We start from the raw sequence: 17,529 nt of genomic DNA on the forward strand, positions 1-17,529 counted from the left end.
TTAACCGAATTGGAACAAAAAGTTCCACTGAAATTTAAATGAAATTTTCAGAAATAACCGAAAAAATAAAATTTATTCTGATTTATTTTGTTTATTAAATTGAAATTAAATATACCGACTATTCTAAATAAAACAAAACAGAAAAGACAACCTTAATGTAAATTTAAAGACTCGAATCATAGATGAGTCCAACGAAAACAGTACGGACGAGTCTGTCCACCCACAAAAGGGAATCAAATTTAAAACTTCGTTGACGTGGACTCCAATTGCCCATTTGCATGTTCTCTCAATTATTTTAAGTTTTAACAGATAACTATTCATGCATTATACATGGTTAGCATTTGAAGTTAATTTTTAATATAAAAAGGCATCAATTTTATAAATGGTTTTTTGATATTATAATTTTTTCAATTAAAAAACAGAAAACTGACTCTTAATAAATAAATTAAAAAATAGAAACTATAATTTTTTTAAAAAACTGATACTAATTAAATACTAAAATAAAAAATTGAATTTTCTAATAAAAACAAAGATAGAAGTTTTTGTAGATATTTTACGTTCGTTGTTCTATTTATTTTATCTTATTGTCAAATCTAATTCTGGAAGTCTTTGTAAAATTGGATTTTTTTTTACACGTCTCTTATACGAGAGCGAAAAAGATCTAATATAACCCGGCACGATGAAGTTATATATATATATAAAAAAAAAAAGTTCAATGACAGGAGAGGAAATTAAAAAAAAAGTTGATTGTGAAATGAACAGTGTAATCATGCAGTGCATATGAATTTGTTTATTTGTTTTAAATTTTTTTAAAAGTTTTTATTTTATTTTTTTAATTACTTTAAATTAATCTGTTTTTAATATTTTTCAAATTATTTTGATGTGCTGATATTATAATTAATTTTTAAAAAACAAAAAAAATATCATTAACATATATTTTAACACAAAAAAATTATTTAAAATACAACCACAAATACACGTTTACACTATTCAAGCACCACACTTCTTTTAGTGTTTTGTTATACATGATCAAAATTCAAGCTACTGTATGTAATAATTTACTCGAGATATAATCTACTGTTGAACAGGAAGTAAAGGTTTCGTTAATCAGAACACGCGTTGAAAGAGAGTTCTGTGATGCTTGAGTTACTAAAAGTGATCGGCGAGGGAAATAAAATATTTAGAAAATCTAATTACATATCAATGTCCCAGGAAAAATATTATATTATTTTAGTTTATGTGAGTGAATAATTTAATAAGGTGATACTTAATTTTAGTTAATAGTTATTTGGAGGTAACGTCGTAAAGGCTGTCTTCGACGTGGTTTGTCTGATAGCAATTAGTGAGTCTGCCACTCACATCGTTAATATTTAATGATTGATTTTACTATGCAAATACTCTAAACTTGAGAAAAAAATAAATAAAAAATGTTCAAGGTTGGGATTCGAAGTAATTTAAATTGTTTGACTGACACTCTACAGTGGAGCACCTGCCCCATATTTGTTTTTATATTTTAAAGTATTTTTTTTTAAAAAAAAATATTTTTTTTTATTTTTTTATTTTAAATTCATATTTGTTTTAGTGTTTTAAATTATTTTAATGTAATAATATCAAAATTAATTTTTAAAAATTAAAAAAAAATATTATTTTAATATATTTTTAAATAAAAGATATTTTAAAAATCAATTAGAATCTCACTCACTCCTATACGGTAACCAGTGAACGTCACAGGAAATACAAGATGTCATTAAAATAGGTGGAAACTTCCCAAGCCACTCGTTTTAGTGGTTCTATACTTCTAGTAATTGCGGGGGACCGGGATGGTAATGACCGCATAAGACAGTAACAACTCCACGAATTGCATGCACCTGCGTGGTTCCACATCGACAGTGAGAAATAGGGGATCTCCCCCTTGGACGACAAAGGCAAAGTAGTCAAATCAACTGCCATTTGTAATTTTGTGTTATTCAGACAGATGATTTAGGCATCACAATGGTAAAGCGGTGATTTTGCCCTTGGCAGCAGCAAAGAATAACGAGTTCGTCATTTAGAGTAAGATGGTTTTTTTTTTTTTTTTTTTTTTTACGGTATTTATCTGTCATTATTATAGTAATTAGAGACAGATTAGTTTTATGCATGGTTCAATGAATTAGATACCTTGAAAAAAAGTAAAGCTGGGGTCTGGGTTATTTAAATCTTTTATGCTTTGATTGTAAGTGTAATAAACTGAACTGTTTTTAAAATTAAAACAGATTAAAATTGTATTAAAGAGTATTTTTTATATTTTCATGATATTTTTTTAATTATAATTAATTTAAACGAGGGGCAATTCAATTTTTTAGTAAATATATAAGAAAAAAAATGATTAGATGTCATTTATAACAATCACTTTGTATTTTTCTCGTGATCTTCATTTTTTTATTATTTTTTTAAAATATTTTTAGGATTTTCTTGATTTGTTTTTTAATTTCATAACTTATTTTTTTATTTCATTTATTTGTCATGCTAGTTTTAGAGAGTGTTTGAGAACGTGGTGCAAACCGAGTTCCCACAAAATTTATTATTTTTTTTTTGCTAAAATTTAATACAATTTAAATGTTTTGGATCATTTTGATGTTCTGATGTCAAAAATAATTTTTAAAAAATAAAAAAAAATTATTAACATGCATTTCGGCATGAAAAGTTATTTGAAAAACAATTGTTACCACACTACCAAACACGCTTCCTAGTCTTTAATCAGTTGACCGTTATCTTTTTTTGTTTTTTTTAATTTTGGATGACTAAGAATGTTATCTCATAATTTTTTTTTTATCTATTAGGATGCAACACGATATCAGAATTTGAGTCATGAATTTCAAATATTAGTTTGATTTGACTTTAGTTCTTTTTAATTTTTTTTTATTGTCTTTCAATATTATGATCATTTGAGGACTTTAACATATTATATCTTATATAATATCAATATTGATAAAAATACAATGGATTCTTTGAGAATTTTTACATAACTACCAGATATAAAAACAACAAGATACAAAAATATAATTATATATAAAAAAAATCAATTCTTTTATTAGCTGAGGTTAAAAGAGACTGAGTCTGGAGGGGTTTTGTGCCTTTAAATTCAAGTTTATCTCAAGAGAACACTAAAATATGAAGCACACACCCTTTCCTTGTAATTGTCTCTTTTATTATACGAGGCTAAAAAATGAATAACGGTATCAAAGTTAGTCAGCCAACTGAGTGTGTTTTCCGAAACCCAAGTCCTGGGCGGACAATCACTGGGGTTCAAAATCGAACCGGCCTGTGTTTATATATAAAATAATATATTTTTATTTTAAATAAATAAATTTTCTAATAATAAATTATATCTTGAATTTTGTTCCTTATATAATTTCAGCTCCCCTCCTGAACATAACATAAGGGTGATGTTCGAGATGTGATAGCTTAAATCTACTGCAATTTAGGGCCAGAGGTGGGAGCTTCACCAAGAAGAGATCCACCATGCTTTTTATAAATGAGCTTGACACAATGATATCTAATTATTATGCATGCTCATGCTGATTTATTCTGCTGACAGTACCTATTGTGATTTAAATTAAATACGGCAGATATATGGCTAAAATCATGGATGATTTAACTCTTCTGTCTTTGCTTCTCTTGACTGTACATGATTCTTTTAAAAAAAAAAACTCAAAAAATCAAGAAAATATAACGATCAAAAACCAATTAATCACAGGGGTTGCAACAAATGAGGTTACAAATGTATATTAATATCATAAATCTGTACCTACCCATCTATCTGTACTACACAACAAAGTTATTTAGTTTCATCGAACGGGGTAAAATATGGTCAAGGGATAAAATTCTAGTCACTCAACTCACTCCATGAAAACCTGATCTGAAGACGCGCCCCGAAAAGTGAAGGAGAAGGCAGCTTGTCTTCCAGACAAAGACGACGCCGTTTACAGCATCCATCAAATCCCAACTGCTCGCCACGTGTCTTCTTTGAAATTATCAACTGCAGCGCCCAAGGATTTCGTCAATGCCCCATACGACATCATTTCACTCCCAGTCGTATGGCACCACATTACAACCTTGTCAACAGCTACAAATGAGGGAAACTAAATTCAAAAATAGAAAAAAAAGAAAAGAAGAATTTCCCAATATAAAGTCACAGTAAGTCAGTAACAGTAAAGCAGTGAATCAGATCTGCTATTAGGCATTAGCTGAGCCTTAGCTACAAATAACAGTATACCGGTCTCACAAACCCTAACATTCACCCCTCCCTATCTCTGTTGCCATCTTCCTCTGAAGCCCTAACCAATGGCTTCACGCAGGCTTTTATCTTCTCTTCTACGATCAACTTCTCGCCGATCTCTCTCCAAATCTACTCTATCAAATTCTCACCCTAAGCTCTCTACATCCTCCACGCGCCGCGCGTCACCTTACGGCTACCTACTAAACCGCGCGGCTGAGTACGCAACCTCTGCAGCCGCCGCATCGCCTTCGTCGCAACCGCCTCCTGCCAAATCGGAGGGAACGAAGGGGAAGATCATCGATGAGTTTACCGGCAAGGGTTCGATCGGGCATGTGTGTCAGGTTATTGGTGCCGTTGTGGATGTGAAGTTCGACGAGGGTTTGCCTCCGATTTTGACGGCGTTGGAGGTTCAGGGACACTCGATCCGGTTGGTCCTTGAAGTGGCGCAGCATTTGGGTGAGAGTGTTGTTAGGACTATTGCCATGGATGGTACTGAAGGTTTGGTTAGAGGCCAGCCTGTGCTAAACACTGGGTCCCCAATTACTGTAAGAAAATTCGTTCAGTTTTTGTTTTATTGTGTTTGTTTTTCGATTTCATGGTATCTGATGAGAAATGCTGGGCATTTGTTGTCTTTAGATTTTCCTTTTAGAGTGTGATGATCCATGTTAAGATGTTTTTCTTTTTATTGTAGATCTGAGTATTTGTTTGCTATGATTATTGCAGCGAAAAAATTGGAATAGGGGTTTGTGTAAATAGAAAACTCTGGAAATTGGAATACGTTTTCTTTCATTCTTCTTTTTTTGTTTGGTGCGATTCTAATTTTAGTGGAGGAATATGGTAAAGTTGAAAGGAGATTGTTTTTTAATGAAATAAAGGATATATTTGATTGGAAACCGGAAAAAAGGCCTTAATCTAATAGGGTCAATTGTGGATTTATATGTTACTGGATTTTGTGTAACTGTTTAGTTTTTTTTTGGGTCATCTCTTTGATGTTGTGTTGCTGTGGATCAAGGTTTATTTGAAATATGATTGCTGACACTGAAAGGATGCATTTTTTAGTGCAGGCTAAGTTCAAAACTCTGATGCTTGGCTGGTGTATCTACACTTATGCATTGGTGTTTCCTTTATAATGTTTTGTTGTTTATTGCTCTGGTTTGTTATTGCGGGGTTTGTCTGTGGTTTTCAAGTAGGTATTATTTGTGCTATGTCTCTGTTAAAAGTTGCATCTTCTAAGCTGATTTCTTTACTGGCATATGCTCTATAGGTGCCTGTGGGTAGGGCCACCCTTGGTCGTATCATCAATGTCATTGGAGAAGCCATTGACGAGAAGGGGGATCTCAGTAAGATATACGCAAACCTTAATCATTTGATTAGTATAGTATGCTATTATGATGTGAAATTTTTCAATGAATGTGTTTTAATCCCCATCAGAGACGGAGCACTACTTGCCTATTCACAGGGAGGCTCCTGCTTTTGTTGAGCAAGCAACTGAGCAACAGATCCTTGTTACCGGTATTAAGGTAACCGACATATATATAGTCTTATTTAGAATTGTAGTTGATGCCTAGGTTCTTATTTTTTTTTCATCCATTTTAAACAGGATGGATGTTGTTTTCATGTTTCATGTGCTTCAATGCAGTCAAAACTTGATGCTAGCATTTGGAATTTATGCTTTCTTATTTCCTCCCTACAGGTTGTCGATCTCCTTGCACCATACCAAAGAGGAGGAAAGATTGGACTGTTTGGTGGTGCTGGTGTTGGAAAAACTGTGCTTATTATGGAACTTATCAACAATGTTGCAAAAGCTCATGGTTTGTTTGGCTCCTACAGTAATACAAAGTTTTTTTTTTCACATTCTGCTGATTTTTATGGTTTTCTGTGATCAGGTGGTTTCTCTGTCTTTGCTGGTGTTGGAGAACGTACCCGTGAGGGAAATGACTTGTACAGAGAAATGATTGAAAGTGGTGTCATTAAGCTAGGGGATCAGCAGGTCAGTACAATTGGCCATTCATCTGTTTTTCTATTTTAATTTTCAAGATAATATTTACTGAAATTTTATGATTTCTCTCTTCACATCAGTCTGAGAGCAAATGTGCTCTTGTGTATGGTCAAATGAACGAGCCCCCTGGTGCTCGTGCTCGTGTTGGTCTCACTGGGCTTACTGTGGCTGAGCACTTCCGTGATGCTGAAGGGCAAGATGTGCTTCTCTTCATTGACAACATTTTCCGCTTTACCCAGGTAAAATTCAATGCCAATGGATTTCTGGCAGAAACATCTTAACTTGTTTCCTGTTGCTGAGTTACAAATCTTTTATTTTGCTCTTTGTCCTGCAGGCTAACTCAGAGGTGTCTGCCTTGCTTGGACGTATCCCATCTGCTGTCGGTTATCAGCCAACCTTGGCTACAGATCTTGGAGGTCTTCAAGAGCGGATTACAACAACTAAGAAAGGCTCTATTACTTCTGTCCAAGCTATTTACGTGCCTGCTGATGATTTGACAGATCCAGCTCCTGCCACAACCTTTGCTCACTTGGATGCCACAACTGTGCTGTCACGACAGGTATGGCTGTGTTTGCTTGAAGTAGGCTAGCAGTCACAGCATTTGTGGTGCTAATATAAATCCTAATTGCTATATTGCCACTCCTATTGGACAGATTTCTGAGCTTGGTATCTATCCTGCTGTGGATCCCCTTGATTCTACATCTCGTATGCTCTCACCTCATATTTTGGGCGAGGACCACTATAACACTGCTCGTGGTGTGCAGAAGGTTCTTCAGAACTATAAGAATTTGCAAGATATTATTGCCATTTTGGGAATGGATGAGCTCAGTGAAGATGATAAGCTTACAGTTGCCCGTGCTCGTAAAATTCAGAGGTTCTTGAGCCAGCCCTTCCATGTTGCAGAAGTTTTCACCGGTGCTCCTGGAAAGTACGTCGAGTTGAAGGAGGGTGTAGAAAGCTTCCAGGTGCTTTTCCTTATCCTTCTCCTTTCTGCCTCTCTCTATCTGTGACACTTGCACAAACATCAACCCGCAAGTTGGTCCTGTCTGGCAGATTTTCTTATATTGCATTTGCTTGGCTAGATGACATTTGCTGTCTGCTTGGATTCTGCTGCACTAATCATAGATTTAATTCGTTGGCAATTCTGTTTGTTGTATGTCAGGGTGTGTTGGACGGGAAATACGATGACCTTCCAGAACAGTCATTTTACATGGTTGGTGGTATTGAGGAGGTTATTGCCAAGGCTGAAAAGATTTCCAAGGAATCTGCTACTGCTTAAACAGACAACTTTTTTCTCCTTTTGTTCCCTTAAACTGATAATTGAAAAAATCAATAATTAAGGTGGTGCTGGTGATGCTAGCAACAAGATGTTCATTTTTTGAGATCAAATTTGTCAGGATTTGCAATTTCTGTTTTAATGTTGTTGCAGAGTGTGAAAGAGGAATAGAGCTGAGACCTGTCCAGCCAAGCCCCCCGTTCTCCGTGTTGCTTAAATGAGGGGGCAACAGAGGGAGGTGGGCTTGTATATTTTTCCTTTATCAACTGTCAATTATCTCTTGAGAATCTTTCTGACAGCGTTTACGGATAATCCTGTTTTGAATATTGCAAAACTGGTTCAATTGAACGCACGTCTGTTAACTTGTTCTAGTGTGGCTGGTACAATTTGTTTGGACAGGGTTTTTGAACGGGATAGTTTCTGGTTTTGTTAATCAGAAATTCTGTTTGCATCTTGATTATTCTGTAGTTTAGAGTTTATTGGTGAGGAAATATACGATGATAGGCTCCTGTAATAGTTTGTCGTGGACCTGAGTTCTGTATGTCTGCCATATATTTGCCCGGGTTGACCACAGGAATGATTTGGTTAAGGCAGTGAAAGGGCCGGTTGGCCAGTTACTATGCAATCCTTTGAAATGTGGCTTCACCTAATTTTCATTGCAAACTCAATTTGAAAAATAAAAAACTTGGAATATGTTACGCGCTGGCATCAAACGTCGTCTTATGAAAGTCAAGGTTTTGGGTCTGGCAACAAGATGGCTTGTATGTATTCTACCCATTACGTTTATGGAAAGTTTGTATTTTGAAATTTTTTGAAATGTGCATCTATTTTTTAGGATTTTATTACATGTGTAGCAGTGGAAGAAGAGGAAGCTTGGTTATTACTAAAAGCATGGATTGGACAATGAAAGAAAGATTAAAGATTATGAAACTTCTGAACGAAATAAGTATGAACCCTGGGTTACAGGACATGGTATGGGAGGTGAACCTTGTGACCTCTCAAGGGCTTTATATATATAGATTTTTTTATTTATAAAAAAAATCACTTGATGACCTGTGGGTTTGTGTTTATAATAAAAGTTCAATTTGAATACATGGTTTGTGTTTTTTTTCCCCTTTCCAAAATATGGTCGTGTGGTGAGTTGTTTATGAAGAGAAATTATCCTAAAAAAATATTTTATTATCAATTAAATTTCAATTATATATATATATATATATATATATATATATATTTTTAATTTAATTGATGCTAGAGAACGTCACCTCTTTTTATCTATTGTTAGTTACATCCATTTTCCACGTTTTCATTAAATACTTTTATCTTGGATGCTAAATTAAAATTCAATTATTATAAATGATAATTTTAATATGGAATCATAACTTTAAATTTATCTGTACTTTTTATACAAATGAGTTAATTGAAATTCACTATGAATTGTTGCTACTTAAAGACGGTTGAAGCTTATTTCAACGTTTGAAATAAATTGCTTGTTAGGACCTGTTTTGGCTACGTTGCTCGACCACAATTTGATAAGAAAATAATTTTTTTATATATAATTTTAGCTTATTTTAATATTTATATAAAAAATAAATTTATATAAATAAAAAAATATATAAATTTTAATATGTTTTTAATTTTAAAAAAATAATAGCTTACACGATACCCAAACGACACCCAAAGTTTTTAATTGCACCAAGTATTTCATCCATCTGTACTTCGATTATATTTGGGCAGACTTGATAAGGTCAAAAGGTTTTGGACTTAATTGATATTTAAAATAATACTTTAGGGGGTAAAGTATACTTTCCCTTTATGAAACTTTACTGCAGCAGACAACAAATTCACGGGCCCACTACTTAGCATATATATTTACAGGATCACTCGAGGACATGACAAGTGGCAACTCACTCAAAACAATTCACGTACGGCGCATTTTATCAAACGCCACCTCTGCCACCTTTAGCGCCGCCAACCTCTAGTGACGCAACCAACCGCTTCTCCCATAAACCACCGTAAACTCTCTCTCTCTCCCTCTACTCTTCTCTCTTTATCATCGCCTCTTCCCCATGCGCACCATTGCCCTCCCCTTCAATGACTATCCTACGCCGCCTAGCTCCAAACCACCGAACCACTCACCTCAGACACCACCGCATGAGGCGTCTAGCCACGGTCGCCGCTGCAGTATGGCAAGACACAACAGTCTAGACACAAGCGCCTCTCTCCGGGATCGACCCAACAGCCACGGTCACTCTTCCACGTGAGAATCGACGTTTTAGACTCTCCAGACCTCGCAGCGTCACACACACGTGCTGGACAGTACTTACAGCTACGCGTCCCCGACGTGGAGAAGCCGTCGTTCCTGGCCATCGCCTCGCCGCCGTCCGACGCAGCTTCAAAAGGTGCGTTTGACTTTTTGGTGAAGAGCGTGGCTGGATCGACGGCAGAGCTGTTGTGCGGGCTTAAAAGAGGAGATGTGGTGGAATTGAGCCAAGCTATGGGTAGAGGTTTCGACATTGATCAAATTGAGCCTGCCGAGAAATATCCCACGGTTCTGATTTTCGCCACTGGATCTGGTATCAGGTGCGATTTCTTTCTCTCCTTTTGTTTTCGATGCTATCTTGATGAGATATGAATCTGTGAATTTAGCTCATTTCTGACAAAAAATTAGTGTACACAAAATCTTAGTATGGACCATTAGTGCTATTCAGTTTCATGAGCTTTTGCCTTCCATAGGATAATTTCTAACATCAGATGATGCAATTTGATAATTAATATATTGCATTTTGATATATAAACACAAGCATCATTTGCCATTTAAAGAAGAAGTTACACTTTCTTAGCCAAATCCTTGCTTGTAGTAAACCTGAAGTAGAATTAGAGTATGCCATTTAGCCAGTACTAGATGCTTCTTGTTTTGGCATTTAGCAACCTTGCTTCATTGCCATTGATTTCTTCAACATCTGAACTAAGTATTCTTAATATATGCTTTTACTTTGTCAATTTCTGTACTATTTTCGTTCTTTTCTCTCCTGCAGTCCAATTCGATCTCTTATTGAGTCAGGTTTTAATGCTGATAAAAGATCTGATGAGAGGCTGTATTATGGGGCTAGAAACCTAAAGAGAATGGCTTACCAGGTTTGTTTGCTTTTTACCAGGTTTGTTTGCTTTTTTCTCTTCTTTATGGCATACTGCTGTGGAATTGCTCTTTCTTGTCCAGTTGCTTTTGGTGGAGTTGATTGAAGCTTGTGATTCTTCCTCCTATAGGATAGGTTTAAAGACTGGGAGTCTTCTGGTGTTAAGATCGTGCCAGTGTTATCACAACCAGATGATAATTGGACTGGTGAAAGTAACTATGTACAGGTAGATTGTGCAGACTTGCTTTTTAAGATTGTTGATCTGGGAAAATCAGATTAACATCTATTCATATCATTGGTTTTTCAGGCTGCTTTTTCCAGGTTCAAGCAAATTTATAGTCCTACTGGCACTGGTGCTGTTCTCTGTGGGCAGAAACAGATGACTGAGGTTTGTTATAAGCCTTCATTTATTTGTCTTTGGTTTTGTTTTCTCATAATGTTTCCTGCATTTATAATTCCTAAAAATATGTTGTTCATTCATTTGCCATGTTACTCATGATCTAACTTTGGGCATTACTTGCAAATTATAAATTAGGAAAGTGGTCTTGATTATTAAGTGCATGCGCTTTGCCTTGCATCAGCATGGATTTTTTCCTCATTTCATCAAATCATTGCAAATTAATGCAGACGGTTTATGATGTATGGAAAAAATCTTCATTATATGCCAGAGCATGCTGCAACTTCTTTTGGGTTTATTTCTTGATTGGATTTCGCCTTTTATTAATCATGCCATCCCACAATTTACACTCTTTCTCCAACCCCTCTTTCTTTCTTTTGAAGCATTTATGCTTGACACTTGAAACAATTGATGAACTGAACTAACTGCATGGAGAGTGAATTGTTGAGACTATGAGGAAAATAAAACGAACGTGTAGATCCCAATAAGCATAGATGATGGTTGTTATTTTTTGGGAGGTTGATACTTAGCAAAGGTGGAGACTCCCTTCCCAAACCAAGAGTCACCATGTGAGAAGCACACTTTTAAGTTTGTTAATGAGTAGTTATCCATTCCACAAGCAGGGGTTCTGGGTTCTGAGGTCCTGCCTTTGACATTTACTTAGAGCAGTTTGTCCCTTCTGCTAGGGAGCAGTTGCATAAGACGTCAATCATCTGAACGAGTTTGCAATGGTTTGGCTACTGGCCTAGCTGTGTTCTAATACTAAAACAGCTATTCATGGTGAGGAGATTGATTGAGTAAAATGGCTTAGAAAGCATCAGTGCTTTGAACTGAAAGGATAAGGTTAATAATATAAGACGTTATTGAAGGCAGCAGAATTGTTGATAAATGTTTTCATAGCTTTTGAATGAGTGACAATTTGCAGGCCCAGCTTGGCCTGCTAGGGTAAGGGGAGCTGCTTGATATACTTTTTGAGAATCATTCTGTCACAATAAGAATATATGGTGCATATTGATTTTGCATAAATAGCTATGGGTTTGATGAGGGTTTGGATTATTGCCTCTGGAAATACTATTCTTGCAAAACTAGTAATTGTTGGTGAGTTGGGAATTTTTTCTTCTATTATTGTAAGCAAACTGTTCTGTTGAGGAGATATCCATGCTACACTAATTCAAATGACATAGTAATGCTGTTGATGTGCACAATTTGATGTTGTCTAGTGGTTTGTTTATCTAGTGAATGCAACGTCAATCCCATTTTTAGTGTCATTATTGTCTAGATTTACACGAGTAATAACATTAATGTTGATTGCACTTTGCAGGAAATAACATCAATTCTTGTATCAGATGGAGTCTCAAGTGAGAAAATTCTGAAGAACTTCTGAAAATTATAAACGAGGTTCATCCTGTCGTATTTATTTTGGAGCAACAATTGATAGTGATTCTTTATTCCCACTGCTGAGGATAAAATGTGCCACTCAGCTAATGAAACCAATTTTGGAATTTTGAGCATCTTCATTGTTTGTTGAAATTGACAAATTGTAACTGCTAGCAGATAAGTTACAGGATCCACACCTCTCGGTTTTAAACCCTATATTTTTTTATGACAGAATTCCGAGTCATCTTGAATGATCCAGATTAGGACGTTTTGATGTGAGGTTTTATGAAACTGCCGTCTGTACAATTTTTTTCCAGTTCCAAAGATCGGGAATTTTATAAGCAAATACACTCCAGGAACTCGTCTTTTTAAGACCGTTGTACTGGAGAAATTTTCCTTTATATGGTAAAGATTTACAATATCAACTTCGTTACGAGGGATGCCAAGTTACCCATTCCCATATTTTACTATATCTCAGATGAATTCTTGAGCAGTAGTCTTGGTTTTCCTCAGGTATCTTAATCATCTGCCCTGTTTCTGCTTTTTGCGTATGGGCGTCATACTGGTGCTTCAGTTGAACTGGATGCCTGAAGCCTGCGAACATCAAGGACTGGATTCTCTTAGCAATTTATGTATTGGAACACAAATGACAAACCTTACCTGCAATACATCCTGTGCTGGATGGAAAGCCATTGCAAGCATACACACTTTATAGTCTTCATTCACTATATGGTTGTGTTCCGAGATGAATTAAACTGTGCGATGCACAAATTGATCTCAAGGAAAAGAAACAAGTTAATGGACAGTCAATTTTACCATGTAATTGTTATCACAAGTTGCTGATGAGAGTAATATGGGAGACTGAAAACCGAAGACGATTTGGTGTCCATCTTTGGAAACCTAAAATTGGTACACAACGGCCCTCTAGAATCATCCATCACAGAACCTGAAAATATGACGCTGCCTAACGGGCTAGTGCAAAGCAAGATTTACAAACGGCAAGGACTAAGCAACAAAGACTGGCCGGCGAATTGTTGATCAGATAATTTGAATTGTGTTTGAATGTAAGAAAAAAACAAATGGCAGTTGCAGGAGTCCAACAATTTCAGTGCAAATCACAGCAAGTTTTTATCCACGATTAAGTTTCGTGCTCCTCCAAATTGAACCAAAAAAAAAAACACGGATTTTTGGCAGAAAAGGATCTAGGCATTCTGAACAATATGAACATTAAACTTGTTCTAGACCACCATTGTATCTGCTTGCCCTGCATGATTTCCATTGTTCTCTTCAGCGTGCTGGTGAGAATGATCTTCATCTTTTCGGTGCAAATGGTGATTTTTCTCATCATCAGAGTGATGGTGTTTGTGCTTGTCATGGTTGCGTCGATGATGACCAGATTTCTTGTGCCTTAGTAGTTTGTCTGCTTCTTCAACATTGTCATCTGATGACTTTCCCAAATATCTGCTCCTTCGGTCATGCCCAAACCCATCAGAATCCGATGACCTTGAATCCATGCTGTGTGATATTTGATGACGCTTATTATGCTTTGCATGACTAGTCCTGTGTTCATCGCCTGAGGAACCTGACTCATATGACTCAGAGCGGTGATGGTGGCATTTGTGGTGCTTTGAATGAGCTCTCCTCCTGATAGCACCATTGTCTTCATTGCTTGAAGAATCTGAAGCACTAGATTCTGATTGCCGTTGCCGTTTGTGATGCTTTGATCGGCTTCTCCTCTTGACAGCTTCATCATCATGGCTTGAAGAATCATTATCACTAGAATCTGATCTTGAATTGCGATGATGCCTGTGTCTTCTATGTTTTCTCTTTCTCCTCTCTTCTTCAGAATCAGACTGGAATTCATCACTTGACACTGAGGACTGTCTCCTTGACTTTTGCTTGGGTTTCTTTTCCCTCCTCTTCTCATTCTCACCTGAATCAGAGTGGAAGTGCTTCCGGTGCTTCTTGTGAGTTCTCTTCCTACTCTTTCTCCCATCACTGATTTCACTATCGCTATCAGTATCCGAGTTTGATACAGATCTTCTTTTATGCTTTGCAGGCCTTTGCTTCCTAACTTTGGCTTCAGCATCAGCCTTTGCCTTTGCAGCAGCTTCTAACTTCTGCTCCCATTTCAAAGGGGCTTCTTTCCTCTCCAAAGCTCTCTTCTTTTTTTCCTCTACCAACTGGATGAACTTCTTGCAGTCCATTTATATATAAAAAAACCAATTCAATATCTGCATCCCGGTACGATGATGACCAGAAGTACATCTCAAAGAAGAGAAAAAACAATGTTAGTTCTTCCATCACCAACATAAGCTTAAAAGGAAAACACGAAGGTCAGAAAAGCAAGTGGGACTGTTTTTGTTTTCAGTACAGGGCTGCTACAAGACTGTAAATGATAAAACAGCGATTATAACAATTTGTAGTTACCCATGCAATTGTTAAGAACTAAAAGCATATGAACTGAATGTTCGTAGAAAAAGACCAATAATTAATGCATGTTCAAGAAAAAAAAAATATAAGCTGTTAGCAGATTAGTGGTGCTTTGAAACAAGCAATATATATTAAGAATTATGAAGATAATAACCCAAAACAATGTATACCATCAGGAAAATTTGATTGAACTTTCTTACCTTATGCGCAGAAAATGAATGCCTCCTTCAAACCCAGAGCTATTAGCTCTCCACAACAGCAAGAAAAGCAAGTCTACATGGTTACCAAAAAACAACTAAATCAGTAACAGAAAACTAAACTTTAGAAGCAGTCTAAGACTCAAATTGCAGAAAGAGAATTGGGAGAATTTCAAATTTTTAAACATTCAAAAAAAGCGATCCTAGCAATAATTAGTTATTTCTTTTTTTCATGGAAAGACATTTCCTGAGCACAAATACACATGTGCACACAAGAACATAAACCTTCAACAGCTTTCAATACATCCGAATCAAGAAGATTACAGCAATGAAACCAATTATTGTATATTGTAGTTATTAAAAAAGTCTTCTAATGATCCCTATCCATTTAAATTAAATAAGAAAATAAGAAAACCACATTTGAAACTGAAATGTGATGGTTATAGCCATTACAAATGGAACAAAGAATGCTATCATCATAGATTACTTAAAACTAAATGCTGAAGCCAGAACGATACATTCCTGGGCCAAGTTAAAACAACCATCGATAGTTCATTTCCCATTCACCCAGTCCGCTCAATAGTTTATTTCCCATATACCCAGTCTGCTCCTTTTCCCCTCTTACACACATTTGTTCACTTTTCTGCAAAGGAAATGACTGTTCAACAGGGGACTACCTCAGAAGCCTAAATTAATTGTTCATCATTAACCTACATGAATCTTTAGAGACTAAGTAATCAAGATCGACAGCTAACATTTTTATCGGCTGTAAGAACCCTGGATCATAGAAATTCGACAAAAAGAACAAATAATACTAGATTTACAAGATCAAACAAACGGGTTCAACTAGCAAATAAAAGAAAAATAGAGAAGGAAAAAGATCATGGGGAAAGATAAAACAACCAAGACCAAAACCAAAGCCCTAAAATAATACATTACCGATGAAATGAAAGAAAAATGAATCGCTGAATCCGTGAAGAATACCTTGAGAAATATTAAGATCAGAGAGAATGATAAAGAGCTTTCCGATTGGTATTAGCTTCTTCTCCCCGCCTCGCCTCAACTAGCTGCTTCTTTCTTTCTTTTTCCTGTTTGCTTGACCTTTCAAGTTCAACTGAGGCGGCATGCCAATTTAACGCTCTCTCTCTTTCTAGAATGATCTTATATGTGCGGGCTGTAAATAAAATGGAGTCGGCACGCGCACGCCACTTCACTCGTGTGAGACGCGTGGCCCTCTCTTTCAGACCCTGTCTTTGATTTCTGATCACGTACAGTGACACTCTCAATTTTTCAATTGATACAGCGAACACGGTGATCCAAATCTTTTTTACCGTATACTGACCATCTATATTTTTTATTGATGAAAAAAATTCAAAGCGAATAATAGGCCAGAGAAAAATAGAAAATAGAAAACAAAAATAAAATGTGTATTCAGTGATGATGTATCAATTCAATTTTTCGAGAAAAACAGAAAAAATAGAAAGCTAGAATTGAAAAAATATATATTTTCCGTTAGAAAACGACCTCAACTACCTTTCCACCTATCAATCAATGCTTGATACGTATGTTCCTTTGGACAAAAGTAGTTGCTAGAAATATATATTTTCTACAAATTCATTTTGAGTTGTGAAGCATTTGAAGAAGAAAAATTATCTCCAAACTTTTGATTCCAAGCCATCCATGTTGATGAATTTCTAAGAAAAGGGTTTCTATATTTGGTTTCGAACCTTATAATATCATAATTAAGCACATGTTTGTTTTTTAAATTAAAAAAAAAACTAATTTAAAGTTAAAAGAAAATTTTTTCTTTCAAAAATACTTTTTAAATGTAAAATATATTATTTAAGTGACCCAAATAAAATGAAGAAGCTAGTCCAAACAAACTGGAGATAAGCAACCTATTTGGATTAGCTAAGCAGGTGTGGTTTTAATATATGTTTGTTATTATGATAATTATTATTTTTATAATGTTTTTTTAATAAATACAGTAAAATAATATTTTTTTAATATTTTTAATATCATCACATTAAAATAATATAAAATTACAAAAAAAAGGTACTAAAAGCAAGCTACAACCCGCTTGATCAACCCATACAAATTGTTTATATCCAGTTTGCTTGAGCTAGCCTCTATGTTTAAATAGCACTTTTGAAAAAAAAAATGATTTTCTTTTTACTTCAAGTTAGGTCTTTTTTACGGTTTCTTTTGAATATGAATTAAATTAAAAAACATGTATTATAAGTTGAGAATAAAAACAAATAAAACTTATATAAAGAAGTCATAAAAAGAATACAAATTTAAAAAACAGTGATTAAAGTTGAAAAATCAATAATAAAGATGATAAATCTAAAATTTTTAAGGGGAAGAGAGAGAAATGAAAAAAAAGACCCTTACGTAACTAATTTTTTTTTTTTAAAATACAAAAAGAAACGTGTACATACGATGAAACGGTCCATGT

The 17,529-nt window shown here is 35.2% G+C and overlaps 2 protein-coding genes and 1 pseudogene across 3 annotated transcripts; 2 read left to right on the forward strand and 1 right to left on the reverse strand.

Moving 5' to 3' along the window:
* The first annotated feature begins 4,183 nt into the window (after positions 1-4,183).
* LOC118039875 (ATP synthase subunit beta, mitochondrial) lies at positions 4,184-7,904 on the forward strand. The gene is made up of 9 exons (XM_035046693.2): positions 4,184-4,803; positions 5,523-5,598; positions 5,690-5,778; positions 5,952-6,069; positions 6,145-6,248; positions 6,338-6,496; positions 6,592-6,816; positions 6,911-7,222; positions 7,420-7,904. Exons 1-9 carry the CDS (start codon positions 4,324-4,326, stop codon positions 7,534-7,536), a joined length of 1,680 nt encoding a protein of 559 aa, XP_034902584.1. The 5' UTR covers positions 4,184-4,323; the 3' UTR covers positions 7,537-7,904.
* A 1,495-nt stretch (positions 7,905-9,399) lies between these two features.
* On the forward strand, positions 9,400-12,699 carry LOC118039874 (fruit protein pKIWI502-like; annotated as a pseudogene).
* Positions 12,700-13,447: 748 nt separating this feature from the next.
* Positions 13,448-16,215, reverse strand: LOC118039873 (uncharacterized). 2 transcript variants are annotated; one of them, XM_035046692.2, is made up of 3 exons: positions 16,056-16,215; positions 15,075-15,147; positions 13,448-14,675 (listed from the first exon to the last, which is right to left on the reverse strand). In XM_035046692.2, the coding sequence occupies exon 3, from the start codon at positions 14,646-14,648 to the stop codon at positions 13,680-13,682; it is 969 nt and encodes a 322-aa protein (XP_034902583.1). In that variant the 5' UTR covers positions 14,649-14,675; positions 15,075-15,147; positions 16,056-16,215; the 3' UTR covers positions 13,448-13,679. The 2 variants fall into 2 exon arrangements, with proteins under 2 accessions (XP_034902583.1, XP_034902582.1); XM_035046691.2 differs by having other exon boundaries at positions 13,448-14,709.
* Between the last annotated feature and the right edge of the window lie 1,314 nt (positions 16,216-17,529).

This window comes from Populus alba, chromosome 8, assembly GCF_005239225.2.
Source record: "Populus alba chromosome 8, ASM523922v2, whole genome shotgun sequence".
Classification (NCBI taxonomy): Eukaryota; Viridiplantae; Streptophyta; class Magnoliopsida; order Malpighiales; family Salicaceae; genus Populus; species Populus alba.

What these genes read in the sequence shown, in the direction of transcription:
- LOC118039873 (XM_035046692.2), bottom strand. Translation starts at nt 14,648, where the DNA reads ATGGACTGCAAGAAGTTCATCCAGTTGGTAGAGGAAAAAAAGAAGAGA.
- LOC118039875 (XM_035046693.2), top strand. Translation starts at nt 4,324, where the DNA reads ATGGCTTCACGCAGGCTTTTATCTTCTCTTCTACGATCAACTTCTCGC. An exon ending in TGACGAGAAGGGGGATCTCA is followed by an intron (nt 5,599 to 5,689) that starts GTAAGATATACG and finishes AATCCCCATCAG; the next exon opens with AGACGGAGCACTACTTGCCT. An exon ending in TTAAGCTAGGGGATCAGCAG is followed by an intron (nt 6,249 to 6,337) that starts GTCAGTACAATT and finishes TCTTCACATCAG; the next exon opens with TCTGAGAGCAAATGTGCTCT.